At 60.5% G+C, this 23,784-nt stretch overlaps 2 protein-coding genes across 5 annotated transcripts in view; one reads left to right on the forward strand and one right to left on the reverse strand.

Annotated features, from left to right (window-relative positions):
- Positions 1–23,784, forward strand: part of ASB1 (ankyrin repeat and SOCS box containing 1) — a 491,590-nt gene that overhangs the window by 170,629 nt on the left and 297,177 nt on the right. The window lies entirely within an intron of this gene.
- Positions 1–23,784, reverse strand: part of HDAC4 (histone deacetylase 4) — an 82,059-nt gene that overhangs the window by 42,478 nt on the left and 15,797 nt on the right. For all 4 annotated transcript variants that reach the window (XR_009550592.1, XM_060193565.1, XM_060193567.1 and 1 more), the window contains exon 2: positions 17,829–17,982. Coding sequence is in view for 3 of the 4 variants with exons in the window: in XM_060193565.1 (XP_060049548.1) it covers positions 17,829–17,850 (22 nt within the window). In the remaining variant the exon portion in view is untranslated. The remainder of the gene's footprint in view (positions 1–17,828; positions 17,983–23,784) is intronic.

A 23,784-nucleotide genomic window follows, 5' to 3' on the forward strand; every position in this document is an offset into this window, starting at 1 on the left:
CGGCAGTCAGCCGGCTCTGGCAGCAGTGTGGGGAGTGTGGAGAGCGGCCCTTTGTGGGGAGAATCACCCGGATCGGGGAGGAAGCGGAGGCTCTGGGGAGCCTCGAAGCCGGGTCACAGGCGTCTCCTCAGGGCAGACACACTGGCCTGTGGGCCAGGAGAGTCTGTCTGGGGCAGGTGGGCTTCCTGTGGGGCTTTGCTAGTTCTTTAAAAAATATTTATTTATTCCCTTTTATTGCTCTTGTTGTTTTATTGTTGTAGCTATTATTGTGGTTACTGATGTCGTCGTTGTTGGGTAGGACAGAGAGAAATGGAGACAGGAGGGGAAGACAGAGAGGGGGAGAGACAGACAGACACCTGCAGACCTGCTTCACCGCTTAACCCGCTGTGCTACCGCCCGACTCCTGGGCTTTGCTAGTTTTAAGGGGCAGATGTGATTCCGTCCTAGTTCCCGCTGCTGTGAGAGCAGGCTCAGGAGAACACACACGGGGGAGAAAGTTGCCAAACCTGAACCTCGAACCCTGAACCCCGGCCGGGCAGACACAGCAGCACCAGGGACAGGTGGTCTCGGGTCCCAGCACCCCCCGCCCCCTCTCCCACCCTCTGGAGGACGGGCTTCCTAGGGACATCTGTGGACACAGGGCCCAAGTCATATTCCTGCCTCGGCCACCTGGCCGGGGCTCCAACATGGTGGAAACTCATTAGGTGGTGTGTCTATGACCCTAAAACAAAGACTAGTTCAGTGGAGAGAGTGAAGGAAGAAGGGATAGAAAGGTAGATGGATGGAAAATGAGTGAGTGAGTGAGTGATGATGGATGGCTGGAGGACAGGTGGATGGATGGATGGATGGTGGAGAGATGGATGGATGATGGCTGGATGGTGGCTAGTTGGATGATTGGATGGGTGGATGGATAGACGGAGAATGAGTAGGTGGATGATGGCTGGTTGATGGGTCAATGGATGATGGGTAGTAGATCAATGAAAGGAAGATGGTAGATGAGTGAATGAGTGGATGAGTAGGTGGATGGAGTAGGCAGGTGGATGGTTGGATGGATGGATAATGGATGATTGGATGGATGGATGGATGATGGATGGATAATGGATGGTTGGATGGATGGATGGATGGATGGATGGATGATGGATGATGGTTGGATGATGGATGATGGATGGATGGTTGATGGATGGATGATGGATGATGGGTGGATGGTTGGATGATGGATGGATGATGGATGGTTGGATGATGGTTGATGGTTGGATGATGGATGATGGTTGGATGATGGATGATGGATGATGGGTGGATGGTTGGATGATGGATGATGGGTGGATGGTTGGATGATGGATGATGGTTGGATGATGGATGATGGATGATGGGTGGATGGTTGGATGATGGATGGATGATGGATGGTTGGATGAATGACAGATGATGAATGAGAATGATGGATGGATTGATGGTAGATGGTGGGTGGGTGGGTGGGTGAATGGATGGATGGTAGATGAGTGAGTGAGTGGATGAGTAGGTGGATGGAAGGCAGGTGGGTGGATGGATGGATGATGGGTGAAAAGATGGAAGATGGTGGATGGATGATGGGTGGACAGTAGACTGAGTGAGTGAGTGGAAGAGTAGGTGGATGGAAAGATGGATGAGTGGACAGCTGGGCACCTGGTTGGGTGGATGGGTAGAAGATGAGTGTATGGATGATGGATGGACGCCTTCTGTTTCTAACACTCTCAACTCACAAGTATCCATCTGACAGGCAGACATGAGAAGAATCTGAGCTCCTAAGATTAATCCTGGTTCACCCCCTCCCCTGCCACAGACTTTGGGAGACAGGCAGGAAGGAGGAACAGCCGACCTGAACACCCCCACATCCCTCAGAGTCTTTATCCGCCGTGGGGTGAACTCGGAAAAACGCTCAAGTATCTGTTTGGACAAATCACCCTTGGGGTAAATCACAAACCAGACGTTCTAATAAGCCCTTCAATCATTAACTCAGTGGGCAACTTCCTCTCTGACTGATGCAGGTCCCCACACAGCACTCCCCTTCCTGCCCCCAGCCAGTCCCGCGGAGGGGCTGTGAAGCCGAGTTCTCGGAGCACGGCCGGGGGGAGCAGGCCTGCTACAAGGTGCAGAGGCAGCTCACTGCCCCACCTCACAGGAGAGCCAGTCAAACAGCCAACTCCTTGCACGGTGACCACAATGCACGGGGGCAGGGGGCGGGTAGCTCACTAGGAGGGGCCCTGTCTCGCCTCACGTGGGGCCCAGGCACACACCCTGCCACTCGGGGTTTCCCACTAAGACAGCCCCAGACTCAGGCGGCTTCAAGAAACTTCCATCACTTCCTTCAGTCAAGGCCTAATTCTGATCTTGCAGGAAGCCAGCCAGGGAAGTGCTGACCCACGTTCTCAGGAGACACTGGTGCCCTGGCGTCACAAGGCGGGGGGACCGACGTGAGCTTGCTCACACGGACATGCAAAGCGAAAGGCCACTGGCTGCACCAGGAGGCATGAAGCCTGTGCAGAACGGGCGCCGGGTCTGGGGGTGTGGGCTCAGCTCCCTGACTATTCTTTTTTAAAGTATTGGACAAAATGAACCACAGAGACAAAAGACATACCCAGTACAGCTGAGCATGTGTGCGTGAGAACACGGCCACAGAACAAGGGCAGAACATGGCAAAGCTGACGGGGGCACGGTGACCTGGACTGCTGAGGACGGGCAGGAGGAGGCACCCGGGACAGACAGCCAGACGCAGCTCAGCACTGAGAAGCCCAAGAATGCCTCGCTGTCCCAGCAGCAAGGCCAAAGGCCAGTTGGCTGGCGGGGAGGGGCTGCACCTCTGTACCAGCCAGAGGCAGGAAGCACCGTGGGGAGACAGACACAGGCTGTAGGTGTGGGTCTACCCGCCAGCACCCATGTCCAGCGGAGAAGCAATGACAGAAGCCACAACTCCCACCTTCTGCTCCCCATAAAGAATTTGGGTCCAGGCTCCCAGAGGGGGAGAAACATCAAGGGAAGATGACCAGAGGGCTCTGAGCCCCGACTCCATCAGGACCCGGAGAGGGAAGAGGGAAAAAAGAAGGATGCTTGGAAGGAGTCGCAGGTGGAGGTGTGACTGAGGAAGGAAGAGAAGGCAGGAGCAGAGAAAATACATACAAATCTAGACAGTTCTAGAAATACGAGTCAGCCCGTATCTGTGCCCTTGGGAGAAGCACTTCAGCTTCCAGTGGAGGGGACGCTCTGGTGGGGGAACGGTGTGGGATCAGACCAGTTATCTCATAGGTTTGTAAATCACTAAAAAAAAAAAAAAAGAAGAACAGAAAGCAACAACAACAACTAAAAGCAAAGAAGGAGAGAAACCACAGGTCTGGGAGTCAGAGCGGCTGGAGCGCTCACGGACCCTGAGGAAGACATGGGAGCTGCTGACCTCCAGGAGGCCCAGGACACACCACTCAGCAGCCCCACACCTCTCTCCGCTTCCCCCCAGAAGGGTCTAGAAGCAAGTCACTGGCCACAGCTCTGGGCCCTGGGGTGTGCGGGCCCTGGAAGGACCCCCGGGGCCCCACAGCCACAGCCTGTCCCCAGCCACATCACCAGCTGTGTCCTAAGCGTCGATGGTCCACCTGGTCAAGTGCTAGCCTGCCATGTGAGTGACACAGCTCTGTCCCCACCCGTGACGGTTCCCTGAAGACAGCCGGCCGGCGGATGTGTGTGTGTGTGTGTGTGTGTGTGTGTGTGTGTGCCAGGCCTCACAGGCATAGGCACCCCAAGCGGCCCAGGATGGGAAGGAACTCCTGTGGGCACCAGACCCGAATGCCCCGTGTGAGGACGTCAGGCTGCAGGCAGGGGTCCCGGCGCGGCCTCCCCACATCCAGCACAAGGCCACTATCTCAGGACGAGAGACCAACCCTGAGCCCTGAGCCCCAGCACCCTCAGGCGCCGAGATCCAGCCCGAGCCTCTCAGTTACCCGGAGCCCGGGACCCGTGGGAGCTGTCACCCACTCAGTGAACCCAGGAGAGCCCAGGAGCCAAGGGGACAGACGGCACAGGGTCTGCTGGGAACTGACCATGCGGGGCCGGCCCCAGGGCTGTGGAGAACACGGCAATTCACGTAGTGAGCACAGGCGGCTCATACTGGGGACGTGGTGATTCATGTGGAGAGCGCGGGGGCTCTTGCCAGCCCGAGGCACAGGGCAAGGAAGGAGAGACGGTCAGTGTGAGCGTCTAGCTGAGGGGGGTTCAGGCCCCGGGGGCTGACTGTGTCCCCACAGATGGGGTGAGGAAGGGTGGGCAGGGGGCCTCAGGCACCCACTGGGGGGTCATTCCTGGCTCTGAGGGCCGTGAACGTTCAGGGGAGCCCCGGCCAGCACCCCTGCTCTGCCTTCACCCCGGAGGCTGCACCCCTGCTGAGGCAGGTTGCCGGCTTGGGTGAAGTGGACTGAGAAAGCCCTGTGACTTCCGCCCCCCAGCCCTGGGGACTCCCCCTCTGGCTGCTCCCCAGGGCTTGTGGGGAGGCCTCCCTTCTGGAGCAGTCCTGGTCTCCGACTGTGGCCCAGCCTGGCCCCCGCTGTTTCCTCACAGGACTCTGTGGGCTGGTCTCTTCCAATGTCCCCAGTCTGCAGCGGAGGGGGGTGATGACAGGGGACAGAATGCGGGAGGCCAGGCTGTCACCAGCGCCAGCCCCGGGGAGGAGACGCAGTGGCCAGCCCACAGGCAGCGGGGGCCAAGGAGGCTGAGCTGGCCTGGTCCCTGTGGACGCCTGCCAGGTCTGGCTCCGCTGACTTCACATGTGGTTTGATTGACGCAAAGGCCGGGCAGGCGGGTGACTCACAGCATCCAGGGCAGGGCGGCCGCTGAGTCACTGGGGACGGGGACACACACACACACAGAGACACACAGAGATACATAGAGAGACACAGAGACACACACATAGAGAGACAACCAGGTGTGCCACCACCTGCCCCCCATCTCCATCTTTCTCTCATTAAAAATGAAATTAAGGAGTTGGGTGGTAGTGCAGCAGGTTAAGTGCATGTGGTGTGAAGTGCAAGCACTGGCGTAAGGATCCCGGTTCGAGCCCCCGGCTCCCCACCTGCAGGGGAGTCGTTTCACAGGTAGTGAAGCAGGTCTGCAGGTGTCTGTCTTTCTCTCCCCCTCTCTGTCTTCCCCTCCTCTCTCCATTTCTCTTTGTCCTATCCAACAACAACAATAACAACAACAATAATAACTACAAAATAATAAAAAAACAAGGGCAACAAAAGGGAAAATAAATAAATATAAAAAAATTAAAAATACACAAACAAAAAAATGAAAGTAAATGCACAAAGAAGCACCGTCTCCAACAAGAGGAAAGGCAAGAGGAAAGGAAGTCTGAGGTCTGAGTCTCGAGAGGCCCCAGCCACCCCCAGGAGAGTTGAAGAAGAGCTGGGACCCCACCCCAACTCTCTGGTCCCAGAAGCAAAGAACTCCCTCACCCCCACCAAGCTTGGCTGCAGTGTCACTCCTGTCCATCTGTCCAGCCCTTGGGGCTGTGGGGACAGGTCTGAAGAGCTGGCCCACTGGCAGAAGTGGGGACAGAGCGGGAGGAAGCCTGGCAGGAGCACTGGCACCTTGCAGAGGATACCATGTCACTGGGGGAAGCTCCAGTGCCGTTTCCTCTCTCTCTTAAACTGGCCCTGAGTGATGACATCACAGAATGAGACCCCGGTGACATCAAATGCAAAGCCTCGTTCGAGGCCTCCGCCAGGGACTTCCACACCAGCTAAACTGGGGGTGGGGTGGGGTGGGTCCACTCCCAGACCCCACCTTGGGCTTCCCTGTGGAGGGTCGTGCTGACGTCAGAGGGGAGGCTGGGGTGGGCACAGCAAGGGGATGGACGGTCGGCACACCCCTCACCATCAGGAAGGTGGCCTGGGGGTGGGCCATTTCCTTCCTTCAGCATGGAGACCCTGCCTAATGCTTCCCTGGTGTGATCCCACGGTGGCCATCAGGGGGCCCAGAGAGCCCCCCCAAGCAGGGCCTTAACCCGGGCGGGCAGCCGGGGAGATGGTCGGGCCCCGCCGGGCAGAGCTGGCCGGGCCATGCGGCCAAGTGCACAGGCCGCAGCAGCTGGGACAGGGACAGGCTGGAAATAGCCTTGTTGACACAGCCCCTGTGGGAGGGAGGCACACAGCTGGGGGCAGGGCCCTGGGCATAAGGAGACACCTGCCTGGGCCGAGGGGACGGCTGACAGGCCCTCTAGGGCTGCCCCCAACCTCAGCTGCAGGGGAGCGGGAAGCCAGGGTGTGTGGTGTAGGGAGCCAGGGCGATGGGGGCCTGGGCTGCAGGGCTGCAGGGGTGATAGGAGGGGCAGGGGGCAGGGATCCAGGGGTGATATGGAAGTAGGGGTGATGGGGGCCAGGGGTGCAGGGAGCTGGGCTGCTGGGGGAGGCAGGGAGCAAGGGGAGGCAGGTGCAGGGGCCTGGGGTGATGGGGTGCACAGAGCCAGGGCTGCAGGGATGCGGGGACCCGGGGGTGGCAGGTAGGAGGGGTGATGGGGAGCCGTGGGCATGGAGGTAGAGGTGCCGGGGTGGAGGGATTTGGGGCCCCAGGAAGGGATGCCCAACAGTGACTGGGGACAGTGGGGACCCTGACGACCACCTCCCGGCAACACGCCCCACCCGCTCCCAGTGCCGCCCGGCCTGTGGGGCCGGACACACCTGCTCTTCCTCCAGCGCCCTGTGACTCTCACCCGCAGTCCTGCTCCAGACGACCAGTCGCAGGAACTCAGTCCCTGACCTTCTTGGGCCCAGAACCCAGGGGTGTGTGGTGGTATTGCCAGAGGTTTGCCGGGCCTGCTGGCTGCTAGGTGTCTGAAGCGGCAAGTCACTATGTCCCCAGTCACCGAGCTGGCGGAGGCGGGCGGGCAGGTCAGAGGGCCAGTGGCTCAGGGCACGAGGCCACTCGGATGCCCACGGGCACGCGGCGAGCCTGCCCATGCATGCCCTCTGGGTGGCCCTGGTGTGTGGCCCTGGCCTGCTCCCCTCCTGCATGGCCAGCGCCTCTGTCCTGTGGGGAGGACTTGGGGCAGGAGCGACCCCTGGCCCCGGCTCTGGTCTTTTCTGCCCCTTCCCCCCGATAGACTTCTCCCACAGCAGACAGCGCACCCCAAGGCCCTGGGACCATCCCCTGGACGGTGTCCCTGGCGGTCTGGCCGGGTTCAGGGAGCTGGCTGATGTGGGGTGGCCGGCAGACTCATTAGACGGCGGGCTGAGGACAGCAGCCTGGGAGCTCTCTGCTCTGACACTCTGCAGAGCCGCGCGTGGAGGCTGCCCCTGAAGAGCAGGACACAGGCAGCTTCTCTGCGCTTTGCCGATGGATTTTAACAGGAGACCTGCTGCTTGCTGCTCAGGGTGCAGGCAGGGTCGCCGGGCACCCGCCAGGGTACAAGGACTCTCGGCCCCAGCTTCAGGGACACGGCCAGGGGCCCGGGACACTCAGAGACTTGTGGAGCATGTCCTCCCGACAGGAGGAGGCCCCCGCTGCCCGCGGTCCCCTGGTGCCAGCCCTCCTCCGGGACGGTGCCCTCCCCCGGGGTGCGGGGGTCCGTGCAGAGCGCAGGGCATGTGTCTGAGGCCCCAGATCCCGTCCCCACACATCCCTCTCCCTAAGGGGTGTGGCTGCGCCTGCAGACCCAGGACACGGGAGCCGGTGGCCGTATGCCTCACTGGACGCGGGCGGTGGCAGCCGAGGTCAGCGCTGGCAAAGGGTGACAGGCCAGCGCCTGGTGATACCGTGACCCGCCTGCCACACCCTCTCGGGGGAAAGCACCTGGCGACAGTGGGAAACAGCGGCCAGCCGTCCACACAGTGGCCATCAAGGAACGATGACTCCTGACACGCTGGGGCTTGAGGGGGGACAGGCAGGCGAGGGGGCTCACTGGGGCTCTCTGACGCACAGCCCACAAACATTCCCATCTTCGCACACCTGTGACCCTCTGTCACCACAGGAGACCCCAGCTCACCTCCCCACGACGGGGACAGCAGCTCCACAGGGGCTCAGGTCAGCATGGGAAAACACACCAGAGACACAGGCCTGGGTCCCCAGAGCCACTGCCCAAGGGGACGCCAGGACAGAAGCTGGCTGCGAGGCTGGAGGAGCCCCGGGGAGCCAGACCCTATGACCAGCCATGTCCCCGAGGCAGCAGGGGACCTGAAGGGTGGGGGATCCAGCATGGAAGGGGCCCCGGCAGAGGTGCAGAGCTGGATTCGAACCCAGGGCTGTGTGCTCCTGCTGTGGGCCCGCTCGCTGGATGCCCCTGCCCCAGCAGACTCTATTAGGAAGACACAGATAGACAGATGGACATTCAGCACAGAAGCCCCCCGGGCCGGGCACAGCCATGCCCCGGCTAGCCTCCTCACCTACAATCTCGAGGACCAGAACACCGGAGCTCACTCCTCTAGGGCCAGCGGTGTCCACACCAGGCCTGAAGGGGCCGCAGGGCTCTCTCTGCCCCCCTGCCCCGGGGGCCTGTAACCTGAGAGGGATGGAGCACAGGGCCAGCCAGCCCTACAGGGACTGAGAGGACAGCAGGTGGGAGAGCAGGGAGAGATGCGGCTGGCAGAGAGGGCAGCGGGGACTCTCAAAATTCCCCAGGTGAAGCCCTTTCCTCTGGGTTCTGTGTCCACGACACGGGTCCTCACCCCCACCCCAAGTGACAGAAGAAGGACCCTGACCCACCACATGGGCCCCGTCCTTGTCCTTCCAGACGGGACACTGACAATGGCAGGGAGCCCACCTCCAGGCCCAGAGCCCAGCACCCAGACCCACTTCAGGCCCAGTGCCCACCTCCAGGCCCAGAGCCCAGCACCCAGTCCCACTTCAGGCCCAGTGCCCACCTCCAGACCCAGAGCCCAGCACACAGCACCCACTTCAGGCCCAGTGCCCACCTCCAGGCCCAGAGCCCAGCACCCAGCACCCACTTCAGGCCCAGTGCCCACCTCCAGACCCAGAGAACATCACACAGCACCCACTTCAGGCCCAGTGCCCACCTCAGACCCAGAGCCCAGCACCCAGACCCACTTCAGGCCCAGTGCCCACCTCCAGACCCAGAGCCCAGCACCCAGCACCAAGGAACCAGTGCCCACCTCCAGAGCCCAGCACCCAGGCCCCCAGTGCCCTCCAGCGCCCCGAGGGACTGTCAGATGCACAGGACGGGAGCACGGTGACAGCGGGCAAGCAGAGCCCCAGTGAAGACGGCCGGTGACACCCAAGGGTGGCCTTCCTGCTTCCACCCCTGCACGGGCATGTAGGTCCCTGGTCCATGTGAATGAATGTTCCTCAGAATGTTCCTCTCTCCATCTCTCTTGCCTCCAGGGTTGTCACTGGGGCTCAGTGCCGGCACAAATTCACTGCTCCTGGCGGGCATTTTTTTTCCATTTTATTGGACGTGAAAGAGAAATTGAGAGAGGAGGGGGAAATAGAGACACAGAGAGACACCTGCTTCACCATTCGTGAAGCTTCCCCCCTGCAGGTGGGGAGCGGGGGCTTGAACCCGGGTCCTTGTGCTCCATATTATGTGTGTTTAAACGGGTGCACCACCGCCCGGCCCCCGGAAGTTTCTCTGTGAACCTGGAGGGGAGCCCCAGACGCAGGAAGTGTGTGGCCAGAGGGACAGATGCTGGCCGTGCAGCAGAGCTCAGGGCAGGACAAGGACTGAGCAGGTGACGGCTGCCCGGGTGGGTAGGCACGGCGAGGGCCTGGGTCACCGTGTGGTGGCGGGCGCCCCCAGAGGCCCTGAAAGCCCCCCTGTGCGTGTGCACACGCGCACATGCACGCACACGCACACGCACGTGGAGGCAGGGGGAAGCACCCCAAAGGGATAGCTCGAGACAAGGCCCCAAAGAGTGCGGTTCTCAGCAGGAGAAACAGCGGGGACTCGCAGGGTGCAGTGACAGTGGGGACAGGGACAGCGCAGAACTCGGGCCAGGCAGCAGTGGCAGTGCACCTGGCCGAGCAGACATGCTCCTGGGCACAAGGACCTGGGTTTGAGACCCCGGTCCCCACCTGCAGGGAAGTGGGGAGCTTCACAAGCAGGAGCAGGGCTGCAGGGGTCTCTGCCCTTCTGCACTCAATTTTTCTCAGCATCTATCCAATAAATAGGTACAATATATTTTAAGATATTTTAGTATAGGGACAAAGAAATTGAGGGGGGAGGGGAGACAGAGACAGACCCCTGCAGCCCTGCTTCACCACTCATGAAGCTTCTCCCCTGCAGGTGGGGACCGGGGGCTTGAACCTGGGTCCTTGTGCCCTTTAATGGGTCCCCCTTTTTCTTTTCTTTCTTTTTTCTTTTTTTGCCTCTAGGGTTATTGTTGGAGCTCAAGGCTGGCACTAGGAATCCACTGCTCCTGGTGGCAATTTTCCCCCATTTTTTATTGCATAGAACAGAGAGAAATTGAGAAAGGAGGGGGAGATAAAGAGGGAGAGACAGAGAGACCCCTGCAGCCCTGCTTCACCGCTCGTGAAGCTTCCCCCTGCAGGTGGGGACCGGGGGCTTGAACCTGGGTCCTTGTGCACTGTAGTGTGTGGTGAACCAGGTGCACCACCACCCAGCCCTCTGGTAAATGAAGCCTTTTTACAAAGCTAAGGGGCTCTTCCAGTTAGAGGCCAGCTCACTCCCCCGCTCCTGCAGTCTCCCTCCCTGGAGGGCCCCTGGGTGCTGTCCTGGGTGCTTCCGTGTGAAGCCAGGGCCAGGCGCACGCACATAGGGGCAAAGTGTCCCCAGAGCTGCCCCTTGGTCCCTGCGGGAGGCTGGCACTGCCCTCTCGGGAGCTCAGCCAACCACCGTGAGGAAGAACGCTGGGGGGCGCCCCTCTGCCCACCCCCCCCCCCACTTCTCACTGAAGGGCGAGGTGGCCTGGGTAGTGACCCTGTACTGCGAGAGGCCCTGGCTCCTGCAAGCGTGAGTTACCCTCCGCCCCTGCGCCGAGTAAACAAAGCTTCTGGAACAGTCGTGTGTCTAAAAATAGCCTAAAAATAGCCGTCCTGGAGCCCGAGCCAGCAGGCCACCTGCTGTCATGCAGATGTCACTGTGACACCTGGAGGGGGGGCCCTCGGGGAGCTGGAGGGACTCGAGCTGCCCCCACCCCAGGTGATAGGCTGTGCAGGTGAGAGGGGGCCTTGCCCTTGTTCCTGGCTGCTGGGGTGCTGGGGAGAGCACTGGGCAAGGGCTCCTGATGGAGGCAGGCTGGACAAGAAGGGGGAGGGACTGAACCCCAGCTTGTGCTCTGCTCAGTGAAGCGGCAGGTGAATCCCCACCCCGTGGTCCCGTGGCCGTGCTCTGTGGTGGGCTGTCCCCACCCCGTGGTCCCGTGGCCGTGCTCTGTGGTGGGCTGTCCCCACCCCGTGGTCCCGTGGCCATGCTCTGTGGTGGGCTGTCCCCACCACGTGGTCCCGTGGCCATGTTCTGTGGTGGGCTGTCCCCACCCCGTGGTCCCGTGGCCGTGCTCTGTGGTGGGCTGTCCCCACCCCGTGGTCCCGTGGCCGTGCTCTGTGGTGGGCTGTCCCCCGTGGTCCTCCATACCCCTGGTCAAGTAGGTCACAGCATGTGGAAAGGACACATGTCCTGTCACCTTGTCCCCTGCAGCGAGGAACATGCTGGGTGGCAGCTGCTGGAACTCAGGACAGGTATCCAGCAAAGTCCCCGGGGAGGGGCTCCACAGAGAGCTGGCCACACTCAGGACCACGGAAGCGCCCTCCAGCTGGCTTCCTGAGCACAGACTGGCTGCAAACGCTAGACAGGGGTCAGCACAGGTGCTGGGGGGGGGGGGCTCACACTCAGGCTGCAGCAGGAGGCTGGACCCCCACCCCGGGGGAGGGTCTGTAGGGCCCTTTACTTCTTTCCTTTCCCAGAAGGTGAGACACAGAGAATGAGAGGAGAGACACTGCAGCTCCACCACTTGAATCATCCCCGTGCAGTGTTTCCATGGGGTGCCGGGGACTCAAGCCCAGAACCTGAGCATGGAAGGGTGTGTCCTCTCTTTCTCAGAGGGCTCACTGCTTCCTCAAAAAGTGAATATACAGCCCCCTCATTCTCAGGGCCTGGGTCCCCTCATTCCTCATTCTCAGGGGCTGGGTCCCTCATTCTCAGGGGCTGGGTCCCTCATTCTCAGGGGCTGGGTCCCTCATTCTCAGGGCCTGGGTCCCTCATTCTCAGGGCCTGGGTCCCTCATTCTCAGGGCCTGGGTCCCTTATTCTCAGGGTCTGGGTCCCTCATTCTCAGGGCCTGGGTCCCTTATTCTCAGGGCCTGGGTCCCTCATTCTCAGGGCCTGGGTCCCTTATTCTCAGGGCCTGGGTCCCTTATTCTCAGGGCCTGGGTCCCTCATTCTCAGGGCCTGGGTCCCTTATTCTCAGGGCCTGGGTCCCTCATTCTCAGGGCCTGGGCCCCCTCATTCTCAGGGCCTGGGCCCCCTCATTCTCAGGGCCTGGGTCCCTCATTCTCAGGGCCTGGGTCCCTTATTCTCAGGGCCTGGGCCCCCTCATTCTCAGGGCCTGGGCCCCCTCATTCTCAAGGCCTGGTCCCGGGCCCCGTCATCCTCCCTACTCCAGGCTCTCTCATTCTCTGGGTGGCTCCTTCGTGTCCTGGGGGTGACAGCCCCATGGTAGTGGTGAAGCCTTGTGTGCACTGTCCCCACCAGCTGTCCCCATTGTCACTTACTCAGCCAGGCTCACAGCACCAAGTGTGGCCTGGCCCACTGGCCGTGCACAGGACACAGGAGAGTCAGGCAGAATGGAAGTCCCACAAGAGTTCCAGAACTTACTGTCAGCTTCACCCAGGCCCACTGCGTGCAAAGAGGATGGGCAAGAGGACCTCAGTGCCTTGTGGGCTCCTGGGACAGTGGCTGCCACCTGGGAGGATGCTCTTATTATGGCTGGTGGCCCAGATGCCTTGTCACATGGGTGACAAGGGCCCCAGGCCTGCACAGCTGCCTCAGTGGTTAAAGCCCTGGCCTGGCCGAGGAGCAGTAGTGGGACAGGGGGGTTGGGGATGAGAGCCGGGGAAGGGGGTTGCAGCCCTGCAGCCCAGTGGGGTCTCCTGGGGGGGTACCCTCCCACCATCTGAGCCCTGTCCCCTGTGTCATTACCTCTAACCTCTGTCCTGAGTTTGCCCCCGTAGTCCTGCTCTTTGAACTGTCCTCTGACCTCTAAGCCATGACTTTTTAAAAAAATATTTATGTATTTTGTTGCCCTTGTTGTTTTAATGTTATTATTAACATTAGTTTTTATTGTTTTTGTATAGGACAGAGAGAAATGGAGAGAGGAGGGGAAGACAGAGAGAGGGGAGAGAAAGACAGACACCTGCAGACCTGCTTCACCGCCTGTGAAGTGACTCCCCTGCAGGTGGGAAGCCGGGGGCTTGAACCGGGATCCCTAGGCCGGTCCTTGCCCTTTGCACCATGTGCTCTTAACCCGCTGCGCTACTGCCTGACTCCCTAAGCCATGACTTTTAACCCCTGCCCTCTGAGTCCTACTCTCTGAACCCTGTCCTCTGACCCCTACTTGAAGCCTGTTCTCCTACCCTGTTCTCTGAACTGTCCTCTGACCCTGCCACCTAAGCTCTGCCCTGTGAGCCCTGCCCTCTGACCCCCACCTCACGAATGGCACCTGGCAGCCTCCAGGTGGGCTCCCGCCAGGCCCCACCCTGTCCCTTGCTATCTGCCTCATTGCCACTGTCCCAGGAAGGTGCCCAGGGCAGGGGCAGCCCTGATGCATGTGAGGCCCAGGGTTCGAGCCCCAGCAGCACATGGGAGCAGCCTGGACAGCATCTGGAGCTGCAGGGGGAGGAGGGTGGCTGTGGGCCCTCTCTCCCACTCTCTCCCTCCTTCACACTCTCAGAAAAGCAGTGGCTGCCCCCAAGCACACGGGCTAGGCGCACCACACACTGCCTCCCGGGAGGAGCGGTCAGGCCCAGGAGCACCTGGGCACCAGGATGAGGGTGTCCCCGAAGGCCGCAGGCGGGGGTAGGGGAGGGGGTGGGGGTGGGGGAGGGGGCAGCCAGCCGGGGATGGCAGCCAGGCAGGAATGTTCAGGCCAGTCAGCCCCATCTGTGGTGGCTCTGAGGCGGGCTTTGTGCCGGGCGCCTGCGTCTGGCTGAGGGCTGCTGACGCAGGAGCAGCGGGAGGGAGGGCGGGATTAGTGGCTGCAGGAATGCTTTTCATACTCAGGGGCTGAGGCCTGGTGCCCGCTGAGGGGGAGGGGATGGGGGCTCAGAGAGCCCTGCTCCCAGGGTGGGAGGCCAGCAGGGCTTTTGAGGGACTGTGGGCGCTCACCACCCAGGCCCAGGCGGGAGGGAAGCAGAGGTGCAGCGGCAGAGCACCGGACTTGCAGGCGCCAGGCCTCCAGCTCGGCAGGCACCTGGCTCCCTCCCTGTAGCCAGGGAACAAGCCCAGGCCTGAGCCCAGTACTGAGCCTCCCGGCCTTGGGGACACATGGTCCGAGTCTCCCAGAAGCGCTGGGCCACAGAAGGTTCCAGATTCCCGGGTGGGGAGGGGCCGCTCAGGGGCCTCACCCATGGCCACTGGCACCCAGCTCTAGCTCCTGGGCCCCGGGCAGGGCCGCAAACCTCCCCCAGGGCTTCCCGCTGTCAGGGGCCACCACAGCTAGGGGCAGGGGGCAGAAGCCTCCCAGGGACACCCTGTCCTCACACTGCTGAATACAGCAGGACCCATGGCTCAGAAAACCCCAAACTGGCCCCTGGTACAGAGCGGGTGCTGGATGGGCACCCCCAGAGAGACACTGGCCTCCTCAGCACGGGGTCCCTGCCGGTGGAGGGCATGTGGCGGGGGGAGTCGCCCACTGTGGGGAAGAGGGTGAAGACCCTGAGGGGACAGGCCTCTACTCAGCCAAGGGCAGTGGGTCAGCCATGATCTCTAAGAAGGTTCTGGAAAGAATGAAGTCAGATCATCCTGCCACCAAGGTCTCTGATCAGGAAGTCTGGGCGCAGGGGGTTGCCAGCTTCCAGAACCCACGTTTCACAGCTCAGCCACATTTGCTCTGAAGTGAGCAAGACCCCAGGGGGTGACCCACATGGGATGGGGGGGCAGGCTCAGCCAAGACCCCTGTCTGCTCCCTGCTCCCCCTGAAAGGCCACAGGGAGAGGAAACGCAGAGCATCCAGAACCCCAAGTGCAAGGAGTCCCCCGTGAGGGTGGGGCATGTAGGCTCTGGGGACAGCAAGGACAGAGAGCAGGAGCCTGCGGGGACGCTAGCCGAGGGGGGGGCGCTAAGCTGAGGAGGTGGGACCCCAGCCGAGGGGGGGAATCCCAAGCTGTGGGGTCTCTCCTCTGTCAGCACCCTGCACAGCACCCAGGGAGCCCATGGAGGGTGGGCAGGGCTGTGGGGTGTCTCCTCTCTCAGCACCAGGCACAGCACCCAGGGAGCCCATGGAGGGTGGGCAGGACTGTGGGGTCTCTCCTCTCTCAGCACCCTGCACAGCACCCAGGGAGCCCATGGAGGGTGGGCAGGGCTGTGGGGTCTCTCCTCTCTCAGCACCAGGCACAGCACCCAGGGAGCCCATGGAGGGTGGGCAGGGCTGTGGGGTCTCTCCTCTCTCAGCACCCTGCACAGCATCCAGGGAGCCCATGGAGGGTGGGCAGGGCTGTGGGGTGTCTCCTCTCTCAGCACCCTGCACAGCACCTAGGGAGCCCATGGAGGGTGGGCAGGGCTGTGGGGTGTCTCCTCTCTCAGCACCCTGCACAGCACCCAGGGAGCCCATGGAGGGTGGGCAGGGCTGTGGGGTGTCTCCTCTCTCAGCACCAGGCACAGCACCCAGGGAGCCCATGGAGGGTGGGCAGGGCTGTGGGGTGTCTCCTCTCTCAGCACCCTGCACAGCACCCAGGGAGCCCATGGAGGGTGGGCAGGGCTGTGGGGTGTCTCCTCTCTCAGCACCCTGCACAGCACCCAGGAGCCCCATGGAGGGTGGGCAGGGCCCAGATTAGCTTTTTAGTGAGGGTATCTCCCGCAGGGAAGCCCTGGCACCACACAGGAGCTTTTTTAAACACACACTCAGACACACACACTCACACTAACACACACACTCACACTAACACACACACTCACACTAACAAACACACACTAACACACACACATTCACACACACTCACATACTAACACACACACTAACACACATTCACACACTCACTAACACACACTCATACTCAGACACACACACTCACACTCTCACACCCTCACACACACACACTCACACACACACACTCACACACTCACACACATTCACACACACTCACTCACACACTCACACACTCAACAACACTCACACACTCACACACTCAACCACACACACACACTCACACACTCAACCACACACACTCACACTCACACACTCAACCACACACACACACACACACACACACACACTCACACACACACTCACACACACACACCCTGAAGCGTCTGGAACTCGGCTCTCCAGCCACTGGCACGTAGGAGTCCAGAGACTGTGTGACGGGAGAGGAGCCACCACGGCCCCTTGTTCCTGGCCCTGGTGCAGGCTGAGCCCAGGCCTCGGGCCCTGACTCTGTCTGACTCTGACTGTCTGTCTGTCTCTCTGGAGACCCAGGTGAGGTCAGTGAGAAGGAGAGTGGAGGAGACCCTGCTTCCTCAGAGATGACCCTGTGGTCTCCGCTCTCAGCCCTCGAGGGCAGCATGAGCAGCGTGGGGTGGAGGCTGAGCCCCCAACTCAGCCTGGCCCCTCCATCAAGCCCACCCCAGGATCTGGGGCCCTGGCGCTGCTGGGTGCTGGGAACCTGCACCCCAGGTCAGGTGTAGACAGGGTGCAGAAGTTGGCAGAAGCTGGTGAAGGGAGTGGGCCCTGGACAGCAATGGGGCATGCTGAGAAGCAGGGGGCTCCCCTCTGGCCCAGACACTCTCTCCTGTTACAGTGCCCCTGCTGGGGATGGAGAGACAGAGAGGCAGAGAGGCAGAGAGGCAGAGGGGCAGCAGCAAACCTTCTCCAGGCAGCGGGGCCTGGCCGGGGGAGCTATCTTAGCTCCGTGCCAGTCCTGGCGCCACCTGTGAGAGCCACGCCATGCACAGGGGCAGCTCGGGTGCCATGCTTGCTCCCCCAGGGCTCTGTGTCTCTGAATTGGAGGATGAAGTAGGGGGGTCACCCAGGAGCCAGAAGGAAGCTTCTGGAAACGCCAGGCTGGTGATGGCTCTCAGTCCTGGGCGCCTCCCCCCAGGTTGACGCAGGCCTAAGCTTGGCCTGGGAGGGGACAAGGGGGGCAGGGGGGCAGCGGGGCAGGGGGGCAGGGGCCGGCTGTTGCTCGCCCTGAGCAGGCCGCACCCTCGCTCCCCCAGATGCACCCGGGGCCATAAACGCCGGCAGTTGAGGACCTTGACGTCAGAGCCGCCAGGAGCAGGAGCTGTTGAACCCAGGCCAGCGCGGCGGGCACAGGCAGGGCCGGGCGGGGGGGACACTGAGCACGGCCCCTGCCCCTCACAGAGGACAGAGAGAGCCACACCCACGGATGCCCAAGGCACGATCGGGTCAGCAGCGTGTGGTCTGAGGGCCATGTGCTGGCTGCCTGTTGCCCCCACCCACTCAAGGAAGCACACCCCCACCCCACGGAGACGCGGCCGCCCACGGCCACCCAGCTCCAGGCAGGGGTGTCCCCCAGCCCATCTACATGGGATCTGAGGCCTGGGTTCTGGAACCTTCCCATAGGTCCTGGCTGGCCAGACTTGAGGCTCCAACAACTCTCTCCACCCCGCCGGAGCTCCCAGCGGCCGCCACCAGCCGGCGTGCATGCACCCAGAGGCCCGTCCCCCCTTACCTGGGTGGCTTGGGGAGCTCATGGCGCCGCTCCTGGCCTCCGCGAGGGGCTCCGCGGGAACGGGGGTCCCCACAGGTCAGGGGGGGTGTGGGGGGGGCCGGGCGGGTGTGCTGCGGGTCTGGGTCCCCGAGGACCGGGGGCTTCAGGGCAGGACCTGCGGGCAGAGCAAGGAGAGAGGCTGGAGTGAGGGGGTGGCCTAGAAGGGCGTCTGGGGACTCGGGGACCTCCCACCCCACCCCAGCCCACCCCACGGTGTAGGCCGTGGCTAGTGGCCCAAGTCCCACAGGCTGGAGGAAGCCCCCACCCAAACCATGTCACTACCATCCTGCATCTCAGGACACTGTCCCTCCACACTGTGGTCTGTGTCCACCCAGTGTCCAACCGGGCTGGTGGGAGCCAGCAGTGTGTGGTCACCCCATGTGGCCCCGCATCGTCTGAACCCCGCTGTCGTGAAGCTGCGGCCCCCCCAGTGACCATATGCAAGGTGCCCAGTGGCCTCAGAAGGAACGTGTGTGTGTCCCCACACGGGCCCCGTGGCAGCACCCCCTGATCCCATGGACACCATGGGGGGAGGGACAAGGGACAAGGGGTGCCCTTCTCAGGGCCTCTGGTCTCATCCAGGCTGCATCCCGGGCGTGGAGACCTGCTCAAGGCTTATTCACAGCAGAGACGTTGGCAGCCTCGTCCCCCCACTTGGCCCATCCCCCAGGGACTTGGCTACCCCACCCTCTGACCGTCGGGGTCTGTGCCCCCCACCCACAGTTGTCACCTTGCAGACACCAGTCCTGTGTGTGCCGAGCTGCCCCGCCCTCGTTGGCAGCTGTGATGAGGGGCCTGTCTGCTTCACTTTATTTCATCTTTCTTTGTTTTTCCCTCGTCCGGGGTTATCGCTGGGGCTCTGTGCCAGCACTAGGAATTCACTTCTCCTAGTGGCCATTTTTTCCGTTTTATTGGATAGAACAGAGAGAAGTTGAGAGGAGGGGGAGATAGAGCGAGAGACAGAGAGACAGACACCTGCAGCCCTGCTTCACCACCTGTGAATCACCCCCCCTGCAGATGGGGAGCTCGAACCCCGATCCTGTGCGGGTCCTTGCGCTTAGTACTGTGTGCGCTTAGTACTGTGTGCGCTTAGTACTGTGTGCGCCCCTGCCCGGCCCTGTATCTCCTTTATTGCCTCGTAAACGGACTTTCTCTTTGTCTCGGGCATCTTGGGGGTGTGGCCGCCCTGGGCCTCTGCCCAGGCCCCCAGGGGCCATGCCTGTCGCTGCCTGAGCCCGGGACCTCGGCGGGGCCTCTCCCACCTGAGGGATGTCGCCCGCGTGCTGGTCCCCTGCGCTGGCCTCTGGGGACCACAGACAAGTGTCCTGCCGTCTGGGGACCTGCCTCACGCTCCTCCGGCATGAGCTCGGCAGAGCGGAGCGGGGGCTCCTGTGGCTTCTTGTGACGGTGGCTCCCCAGGTACTGATGGACGTCCTCAGGGCCGGAGTCCCAGGGTGACCTTTTCTCCCAGAGAGAGAGAGAGAGAGAGAGAGAGAGAGGCTGACAGAGACGGAGAGGGAGAGACACCACAGGCCCGAGAGGCTGGAGTCACCTCTGTTCCCAGGAGCTGGCTGGTCAAGTGGTCAATAAGCCTGCTGGCCCCTCCCCAGGTACCAGGCAAAGGTGGCAGGGACGACAGCCCCCCACCCAGGAGAGGACAGTGAAGGGCAGTGAAGGGCTCTCGGAAGGACAAGGGAGGCGGATGGCAGAGGACCACCAACCACCTGCCCCCAGCCTCACTCAGGACGAGGGGAGGGCAGGTCCTTGGAGACAGCCAGTGTGGGACGTGCACAGGCTCCCAGGATGTGGGGACAGGAAACTGTGGAGCCCTGGCTGGTCACACATGTGGGGGTCACCCAGTCGCCCAGTCAGGGCCTGCTCTGCTGCTCCAGCCATTTTTTTTTTTTTGGTGTTTTATTTATTATTGGATAGAGACAGAACAATGAGAAGGGGGAGAGATACAGAGACAGAGACAGACACCTGCAGGCCTGCTTCACCACTCCCGAAGCTTCCCTCCTGCAGGTGGGGACCAGGGGCTTGAACCTGGGTCCTTGCTCACTGTAGTGTGTGCACGTAATCAGATGCACCACGGCCTGGCTCCCTTGAGCCATTTTTGAGAGGAGAGGGCCTGACGGAGGGCCAGAGAGACACCACGGCAGGGTTCCACCATCCCTGCAGCGACCCCGTGCCACCCACGGCGCTCAGGCCGGAACCCAGGTGCCTGGGGAGGTGTGAGCTCTCCCCACTGAGCCGCCACCCGGCGCAGGTGTACCAGACAGCACTCTCTCTGCTGATCCGAGATCCTGTAGGGCAAGAGGCAGGAATCCCAGACAAGCCCATAGCACTTGGGCACAGGTGCCTGACGGGTCAGAGCAGAGGACGGGGACTGGCTGGGGCGCACCTGGCTGAGCACACATCACCGTGTCCAAGGACCCGGGTTCAAGCCCCCTGCAGGGGGGAGGTTTTACAAGTGAGGGAGCAGGGCTGACGTCTCTCTCTCTCTCTCTCTACCCTCTCTCTTCCCATGTCTCTCTATTCAATAAAGAAATAAATTATATTTAAAAGGGAATATTTTCTTATTTAAAAATTGTTTTAAGGGGGCCAGGTGGTAGCACAGCGAGTTAAGCGCAGGTGGCGCAAAGCGCAAGGACCAGCATAAAGATCCGGGTTCAAGCCCCCGGCTCCCCACCTGCAGGGGAGTCACTTCACAGGCGGTGAAGCAGGTCTGCAGGTGTCTGTCTTTCTCTCCCCCTCTCTGTCTTCCCCTCCTCTCTCCATTTCTCTCTGTCCTATCCCACAACAACAACAATAAAATGGAAGATATAGCCTCCAGGAGCAGTGGATTTGTAGTGCAGGCACCAAGCCCCAGCGATAACCCTGGATGCAAAAAAAGGAAAAAGAAAAATGTTTTAAAGGCCAGGCTGTGGTGCACCTGGTTAAGTGCACACACATTCCCAGGCACAAGGACTCAGGTTCAAGCCCTGGTCCCCTCCTGCAGCGGGGAAGCTTCAGGAGTGGTGGAGCAGGGCTGCAGGTGTCTGTCTCTCTCCCTCTCTCTCTCCATCCCTCTGTCCTACCCAATAAAATAATTGAAGCCTTAAAAATGTCTGAAAGAAAAATACGGCAGATTCATCACAAGGCAACCCTGGGGGCAAAATGAATAAATAAATAAAATAACATGAGGGGCCGGGCAGGGGTGAACCCAGTTGAGCACAGCTGTTACAGCGCACGAGGACCCAGGTTCGAGCCTCCTGCCCCCCACCTGCAGGGGGAAGCTTCACAGGCGGTGAGCAGGGCTGCGGGTGCCTCTCTCCCTCCCAACTTGCCTCTCTCCCTCCCAACTTCTCTCTCTATCCAGAATAGGGAAATAAAACGAAATTAAACAAGTTAAACTGGGAGTCGGGCAGTAGCGCAGCAGGTTAAGCGCAGGTGGCACAAAGCGCAAGGACCGATGTAAGGATCCCGGTTTGAGCCCCCAGCTCCCCACCTGCAGGGGAGTCGCTTCACGGGCAGTGAAGCAGGTCTGCAGGTGTCTGTCTTTCTCTCCCCCCCTCTTCATTTCTCTCTGTCCTATCTAACAACGACAACAACAACAGTAATAATGTAACTACAACAATAAAACAAGGGCAGCAAAAGGGAATAAATAAATATTAAACAAAAAAGTTAAACAAAGGGGCCGGGTGGTGGGTATACCTGGTTGGGCACATGCTACAACATCAAGGACCTGGGTTCAAGCCCTTGGCCCCCATATGCAGGAGGAAAAGTTTTGCAAGTGGTGGAGCAGGGTTGCAGGTGTCTCTCTCTCCCCCTCTCTATCTCCCCCTTCCCTCTCAGTTTCTGGCTGTCTCTATCCAGTAAATAAAGACAATAAAAACAAAGCGCAAGTGGCACAAAGCACAAGGACCGGCATAAGGATCCCGGTTCGAGCCCCCGGCTCCCCACCTGCAGGGGAGTCACTTCACAGGCGGTGAAGCAGGTCTGCAGGTGTCTGTCTTTCTCTCCCCCTCTCTGTCTTCCCCTCCTCTCTCCATGTCTCTCTGTCCTATCCAACAACAACGACAACAATAGTAACTACAGCAATAAAACAACAAGGGCAACAAAAGGGAATAAATAAATAAAATTTTTAAAAAGATAATAAAAACAAGAAAGGGAGACTTTAAAAAGGAGGAGAAGAAATAGTAATAATAGTAATGAGAAGATAGGGGATGGGCTGTCAGAAGCAGTCCAGCTGAGGGGTGGCCCCCAGATCTCACATGCTGGGTCCCAAGTCGCTAGGGGTGGGGGGGGGTCCTGTCTCCTCAAGAGACCAGAAAAGGTGCTGGAGCTTGAATAAGATACAGAGCGGCAGGGGCACAGCAGAGGGGACACAGAAAGGCCCCAGTAATGACAAGGACACGCCCGCCAGCACCAGGAGACTCCTGTCGTCACCACTAAGGACGGGGTGACCAGGTCCACAGGCCAGCAAGGAGTTGCCCACCTGAACCCCTCAGCTCAGACAGAACAGCGCGGGGGGGGGGGGGCTCCTCTGGGGCATCTGTGGCTGGGGACGGGGAGGGGGGCAGGGACCAGCCTGTGACAGAGGTGGGCTGGGGGGGCCCATCTGCACACACGGCTCAGGCTGCTTTTATTGCCGGGCGGGGTTGCCTTCCAGTTGGTACAGCGCATGCGGGTCAGTCTTAGGTCTCAGGGGCCCGGCTCACATGGGCGTGTGTCCCCAGCCAGAGTCCCAGTGCCGTCACTAGAGATGCCCCCTCCCTGCCCCAATGACACCAGGCAGGCCCCACCTACTGACATCTGCAGGGTGTGTGTGCTCCTTTATCAAGGTTCCTCGGCACCAACTACCTCTCCCCTCTCTCTCTCTCTCTCCTGCCCCTCTTTAAAATTATCTTTATTTATTTGTTTGCTTTTTTTAAAATTTTTTATTTAAGAAAGGATTAGTGAACAAAAACATAAGGTAGGAGGGGTACAACTCCACACAATTCCCACCACCCAATTCCCATAACCCACCCCCTCCCATGGTAGCTTTCCCATTCTCTAGCCCTCTGGGAGCACGGACCCAGGGTCGTTGAGGGTTGCAGAAGGTAGAAGGTCTGGCTTCTGTAATTGCTTCCCCGCTGAACATGGGCGTTGACTGGTCGGTCCATACTCCCAGTGTTTGCTTTTTTTTTTTTACCAGACCACTGCTCAGCTCTGGCTTATGGTGGTGTGGGGGATTAAACCTGCGACTTTGGAGCCTCAGTCACGAGTCTCTTTGCAGAACCTTGATACTATCTACCCGCCCCCCGCCCAAATTATCTTTATCTATTATTGGATAGAGATTGTCAGAAGTCAGGAAGGAGGGGGAGGTAGAAAATAAGAGAGACAGAGACATCTGCAAGCCGGCTTCGCCATTCCGGAAGCTTTCCCACCCTGCAGGGTGTGTGAAGGCTCGAACCTGGGTCCTCGTGCATCGTGAAGTGAACACCTGGCACTGACCCCTTCTCCCATCCTGCAGCATCACCCCGGGTCCATCCGTTTAGCCCCAGGTGGCACGGAGCCCCACTTCTCCGCGGCCGTGGGGTGTGCTCCGAGGAGTATTCATCCCACACTCCTCACCCAGTGTCCCCCTCGGGGGCTGGAGCCACCGGGTGCTTCTGGGAGCCATGCTCACATTTACCCAGCAGACACTCAGACGCCAAGTAGAGGGACACACGCAGCCTGCGCTCACAGCTGCGCTGTTCACAACAGCCACAGAGTGGACGCGGCCTAGCAGCCCATCCACAGGTGACTGGCCGAAGGGATCATGGGATCTATACTCCCTGGAAGACTACTCTGCCATCAAAAAAGATGCGATCGCATCCTTTGGGACGAAATGGGTGGAACTGGAGGTGAGGCTGCTCAGTGAAACAAGTACAGAGATGAGAGACGACAGCCAGAT

Source organism: Erinaceus europaeus, chromosome 7 (assembly GCF_950295315.1).
Source record: "Erinaceus europaeus chromosome 7, mEriEur2.1, whole genome shotgun sequence".
Lineage (NCBI taxonomy): Eukaryota > Metazoa > Chordata > Mammalia > Eulipotyphla > Erinaceidae > Erinaceus > Erinaceus europaeus.